The 6,194-nt window shown below is 37.1% G+C and overlaps 2 protein-coding genes across 2 annotated transcripts in view; both read right to left on the minus strand.

Moving 5' to 3' along the window:
- LOC107558164 (rho GTPase-activating protein 15-like) overlaps nt 1–1,998 on the minus strand; it is a 21,270-nt gene extending 19,272 nt beyond the window's left edge. Inside the window, exons 1-4 of the mRNA XM_016241786.1 lie at nt 1,933–1,998; nt 1,634–1,798; nt 1,119–1,187; nt 81–142 (exon numbers count right to left, since the gene is read on the minus strand). Coding sequence (XP_016097272.1) covers nt 81–142; nt 1,119–1,187; nt 1,634–1,795 — 293 coding nt within the window. The 5' untranslated portion in view covers nt 1,796–1,798; nt 1,933–1,998. The remainder of the gene's footprint in view (nt 1–80; nt 143–1,118; nt 1,188–1,633; nt 1,799–1,932) is intronic.
- A 235-nt stretch (nt 1,999–2,233) lies between these two features.
- The window catches only part of LOC107558148 (rho GTPase-activating protein 9-like), a 7,641-nt gene continuing 3,680 nt past the window's right edge, over nt 2,234–6,194 (minus strand). Inside the window, exons 2-3 of the mRNA XM_016241771.1 lie at nt 2,841–3,135; nt 2,234–2,250 (exon numbers count right to left, since the gene is read on the minus strand). Of these exons, the coding sequence (XP_016097257.1) occupies nt 2,234–2,250; nt 2,841–3,135 (312 nt within the window). The remainder of the gene's footprint in view (nt 2,251–2,840; nt 3,136–6,194) is intronic.

Genomic DNA, 6,194 nt, shown 5'->3' on the forward strand with positions numbered 1-6,194 from the left:
GGGAGTGTGTGTGTGTGTGTGTGTGAGTGAGTGAGAGTGTGTGTGTGTGTGTGTGTGTGTGTGTGTGTAGATAAGCTCACCTCAGTTTCCTGCCTCCTTCTGCTATCTTGGTTTTGTTGAGCAGACCGGCCTTTTCCAGTTCCTGTCATGACACAACCGGTCATTGTGTGTGTGTGTGAGTGTGTGTGTGTCACGAGTGTGTTTGTGTTCAGTTTTTGGTGTAAACATGTTTAGAATGACATCATCAGAATTAGTTAGGATTAAACGGTTTAAACATGAATTTACCCTGCTGAATAGAGCAGATATATATATATATATATATATATATATATATATATATATATATATATATATATATATATATATACCGTATCTCCGTATCTTGGTCCATTGTGTTTTTTTGAAAACCAACGTCACTGCTCCCGTTTTCCAAGAAATTTTGGAGCACTTCATGCTTCCTTCACACTGCCAAAAGCACCAAAAGTTGGTTAATTGACCATGGTGTTGGTGTGCTTGACTGGCTAGCAAACTCACCAGACCTGAACCCCATGGAGAATCTATGGGGTATTGTCAAGAGGAAGATAGACACCAGACCCAACAATGCAGATGACGTGAAGGCCGCTATCAAAGCAACCTGGGCTTCCATACCACCTCAACAGTGCCACAGGCTGATTGTCTCCATGCCACGCCGCACTGATGCAGTAATTCATGCAAAAGGAGGCCCAACCAAGTATTGAGTACATGTACAGTAAATGAACATACTTTCCAGAAGGCCAACAATTCGCTAAAAATGTTTTTTTTATTGGTCTTATGAAGTATTCTAATTTGTTGAGATAGTGAATTGGTGGGTTTTTGTTAAATGTGAGCCAAAATCATCACAATTAAAAGAACCAAAGACTTAAACTACTTCAGTCTGTGTGCATTGAATTTATTTAATACACGAGTTTCACAATTTGAGTTGAATTACTGAAATAAATGAACTTTTCCACAACATTCTAATTTATTGAGATGCACCTGTATATAATACTGCTGAAGAGACACTGTAAATTTAATATAGTTTATTTTACAGTGTTTCTTCAGCAGTATGTTAGCTCTGTATATGTTTGTGTGTTTCTCACCGGTGTGACTCCTTCAGTGTCTGGTGAGCTGTCAGATGAAGGAGGCTCCACCACCAGCCTGTGATCTGACTGTAGACGATATGAAATACAACAATATGATCAAGACGACATAATCTGCAGTAATACTGTGTACATATGTTATAATGTACATCATAATTTAGTTTCCCATGACCCTTTTCTCATCCTCTGTTACATTACAGCCTTTCTTCTATGTTGCTGTCCCTTTAAATAATCATTGCAATGAAAGTAAATAACAATTAAAAATACTATTGTATTTTCCTCTGCTATTTTTGAATAACGTGTTTTCTGGTTCAACGTTTAGCTGGTTTTCTGATGCAATTACTTTCCATTCTTTTTTTTTGCATGCATGCATGTTAATTTTATTAAAAAAATTAAAAATTAAATTAAAATAGGCTATTAAAAAGACCAGCACACATGAAATATGTGGCATTGAGATGAATGGGAATAGATGTATGTGTATGCGTGTAAAAGTCCTGATATGCAGTTCCTCTCACCTTGCCGTTTGCAGAAGCTCTCTGCACCTGTGAGGGCAGGAACATGGAGTAGGAGTGGCTGACGTGTGCCACGCCCCCTGCTAAGGCGGGGTTTCTGCGATGGGCGTCGCCTAACACACCAGAGGCGGAGCTAAGGGCTTCAGATGATGCCATGTGCTGCATGCTCTGCACGGGACGATTTCAGGTTAGCTTCACTCAATTCAGTCCAATCACATTAGATTCAGTCCAGTTGCATTACATCCGCCTCACTTCATCTCAATAATGTTGGGTTTAATTTGTTTATCCTCCAACCACTCAACTCAATTAGCAGACTCAGTTACAGCAGCAGTGGTCAAAAGCAGCTTAACGGACAGACTGAACCCCGGTTCCTCCATATGCTGCGGATTAGTCCGGGATCACACGCTCACCGCCCAAAAACAACAGCACAGACACGAGGAAACGCAAAGACAGAAGCAATGCATCCTTCATTTTTACATTTCACCTCTTTCTGTTCAATCAATCTTTGACTGGCTTGAATGATCTGCGAGTGAGGCGGATCTTAGCAAAACACAAAGTGAAATTAAAGGTCTTTGAGCATTAGGAACTTTGATGACTGATGGTCTAAATGGAAATGGAAACTGTTTATTAAAATAACAACACAAACAAAAAATATGCACCAAATCTGAAAATAGTTACCACATTCTTATAGTTGATAGTTTGAAATAAATGTAAAAATGCTTAAAAACACTAAATTATTAAAGTAATTACTCTGTCTTAATAAATATACCACTAAATACTTTGTTAGTGTAAACATTGTTTTTGTAAAAAAAACCAAAGTTAATTTATTTTAGCTGGAAATATAGTAGAATTAAGTGAAACTGGAACATGAATTTACCACATATAATATAATAATTAATATAATTATGATAGATAGATAGACATATTTATGATAGATAGATAGATAAACATAAAATATTTATGATAGATAGATAGACAGACAACATATTTATGATAGATAGATAGATATATAGATAGATAGATAGATAGTTAGATACAGTATCTCACAGAAGTGAGTACACCCCTCACATTTTTGTAAATATTTTATTATATCTTTTCATGTGACAACACTGAAGAGATGACACTTTGCTACAATGTAAAGTAGTGAGTGTACAGCTTGTATAACAGTGTACATTTGCTGTCCCCTCAAAATAACTCACACACAACTGACGCGTGATTGGCCGTCTCTGATTGGTCCACGGTCGCTGGTTCCGGGGATCTGATTGGTCGCTCACCTTGTTTTGGTGGGCGGGGCTCTCGCGGGCTCTGCGCGGAGGTTTCCACGAGCGCTCCTCGGTAACGGTGTTGACGTAGTAACAGCGTCCGGTTCCGGGATCGCAGTACTGATCCCACAGCTGCAGCGTCTGCAGGGGTCGTTGACCTGGCAACGGCTTGGGAGGCTCCGCCCACTGCTGCTTCCCCTGCTCTGACAGGGAACTCTGGGAAATGTAGGCAGATGATGAGATCTGAGGAGAGAAACATTAGAGAGATTAGAAAGAAACTTGGTGCATAGTTCACTGAAGATGCAGCACACAGCATTATTATTATTATTCTTATTGCATTTATTAATATTTCACTTTTGTTTTTAAATTAGATTTGCTCTTTTTAGTTTCCATTTTAATTTGAGTAATTTTATGTGCTTTTGCCATTTTATTTATTTTTAAACATTTCTATATCGTTTTATTTTTTATTTCAGTTTAAGTTCGTAATTTTAGTACTTTTACTTCAATTTTATATATATATATATATATATAAGTACTAAAATTACAACTACTAACAATCATTTTTTAGTAATTGAAAAAATTTAAATGAAACAAAATACAAATCATTACATGAAAAACTAAAAAATTAGAAACTGAAATAACTGAAATGATGCTTAAATAATACTAAATACTAAAATTACAAACTTAAACTGATTTCATGGAAACTTATTTCAATCTTCTAATTTATAATTTCCATGCAATATATAACATTTTATTTTTATTTCAGTTTTATTTAAATTACCAAAAATGATTTCCAATAGTTTTAGTTTCAGTTTTCTTATTTTAGTAATCTTCAACGTATTTTCAGGTTTTTCCAAGTAATACTTTATATTTTATTTCAGCTTTATTTACATTTTAATTTTTTTTATTTTAGTAACTTGACTACTGTACATTTTTTTCACAGCTTCAATTCATTTTTGTCATCTGATATTTTGTATTTATTTTATTTCAGCTTGATTAATTTAAAGATGATTTGTAATAGTTTCAGTGAACAATAACTACACTGGTTCTAACACATTTCAGAACAGCATGAAATCAATCGTACCGTAAACGCTGATGTAATTCTGCTTTCAAACGTTGTTTTGTTTCAGCAACACTCACTGATTTAAAACCTGTTTAAAAAGCAATTACTGCATTTCTGTTTCGGTTCATGCAATCATGATTTCTGATGCAATCCTCTTAGTGTGTGTCTAATTGGTGTATGTGAGACTAATTAGTGCGTATGCAAGATTATCCAGGTTTAAAGGTGGACAGAGTTGAACTTGAGAGTGCATTTTGGGACTAAAAGTGAGCGTTGTGTGTCAGTGCGGTCACAGACGTACATGCACTAAGTAAGAAAACAGCTTGAAGCCACAACTGTCAAGAGGAAGTGGCCTAAAACACAGACAGACACGACAATATGAACAATACAGAGCGAGAGAATGAAGAAAAGCCATTAGTAGCCACTGAACAATAAAACAGCTGAACGTAAAAGGTTTGCTGAGTGCACTTAAAAGCTCTGACTGATGGATTAGGGTGTGTTTCTGTGCTGTGAATCTCATGGAGATGCTGCGTAAACGGAGGGATGTTTTCTGAGGTGAGAACGCTGTAGATCTGGATTATATAACTCACCTCTGTGAAGCCATACGGCCACGCCGCGAGAGCGGGACGAGCGTCATGCCACAGACAAACAGCAGCTGTCTCTCTCTCAGACTCCTGGAGCACGGTATACAGTGTATCTCACTATTACAGAGTCAGACTGACTCCTTCAGTACAGAATAAAACAGGCTGTTGAAAGCAAGTCGGTTCGTTTGAAGCTCGAACGCTGCAGGAGAAACGGAGTGTGTATCTGAGCTTTTGGGTGTGTTTGAGTGTGTTAACACGAGCAGACGGCAGCTTTATCACTGTAAAATGCAGAAATTAAACACTGAAAACTAGTGCATGAGACATGACGAGATTTAACCCTGTAAAGCCTGACATATGAAACAATGGTCTATTTACATTTTTTTTTAATGCAACAGTTTATTTACCTTTAGACAATCTTTAAAAAACATTTGCATACTGTATGTATCATATTTGATCCATCAGGCTTTTATGGCTCATATAGTCTGATACTGTGAGAATATGAAGGAAAAAAACAAAATATGAATTTGGTGCAGATGCTGATATTTTTTATGCTTGTAAATTCTGCTGCTTGTAATGTAAATCGATGAGTTCTTTATAACAGTGCAGCAGATACTGACATTAAATGATCTAAATATCAGTCTATATCTCCAATAATCTGTCTCAGTAAAATGAGATTGAAATGCTCCAAACATATAATGCAGTGATTGAGAGCTGAAGAAATAAAGGCTCCTCAGAAGATGTGAGATGTTCTGGAGGCTTGTGAAGATCATTCCTCCGCTGAGGAACAGTGAAAGTAAAGCTTCTGGAAACAAACGCTCCTCAAAAGATCCTGAGGATCAGATTTGAGACTCTAAAACATGATTGATGGAGAACCAAGCAAAGCTGAGCTGCTTCAGTGCAGTAAGTGTTCATCTGGAGATATTACTGCAGTTATTCTGACGATTATTTGATCAAAATCAGTCAAGATTCACAGCAGAAAGACACGAGAAGCTGAAGCTGGACGCTTGTACAATTACACTAAAAGAGCTTTTACTGATAAAAACTGTAAACTATCAATCAGAGACAGAAGACATGAGGAGATTGAGCAAAGTTTGATCATTTAGAGGCATAGAAATGGGCTTCTTAGGGTTCTAAAGTGTGCGTGTGCCATCTTTAAATGTCCCAGTACACCGAGCATGAGACTGAAGTGACGGTTTTATTGTGCACATCCAGAGTGATGTCACTTCCTGGCAATGCTCTGATCGCAGAGAGCTGTTCAACATCAGAGCAATAACCATCTAAACAGCTGAAATCACCATGAGTGGCACAAGTCCACAATAATCCCCCATAATATTTGATATTGATGCCTTGTTTGTTATTAGGATCACAAAAATGTTTAAATGTTACTTTGTTAATCTGCTCTGCCTCATTAATGTCAAATTGATCGAGATGCCAATCAAATCAAAGTGGGCGGGGCTTAAATGTACACAGAAACTGAATATGATGCTTCATTTTAACAGTCGCTAAACATTTAATATTTGGCAGGAGTTTTACAATAGAAATGTTCTTTATGGTTCTTTATAAAACCATTTAGACCAGGGTGTCCTGCTCCTGGAGAGAGTGTGCGTGTGTGTGTGTGTGTGTGTGTGTGTGTGTGAGTGTGAGAGAGTGTGTGTGTG

This window comes from Sinocyclocheilus grahami, unplaced genomic scaffold, assembly GCF_001515645.1.
Source record: "Sinocyclocheilus grahami isolate Dianchi unplaced genomic scaffold, SAMN03320097.WGS_v1.1 scaffold633.1, whole genome shotgun sequence".
In the NCBI taxonomy this organism is placed as follows: domain Eukaryota; kingdom Metazoa; phylum Chordata; class Actinopteri; order Cypriniformes; family Cyprinidae; genus Sinocyclocheilus; species Sinocyclocheilus grahami.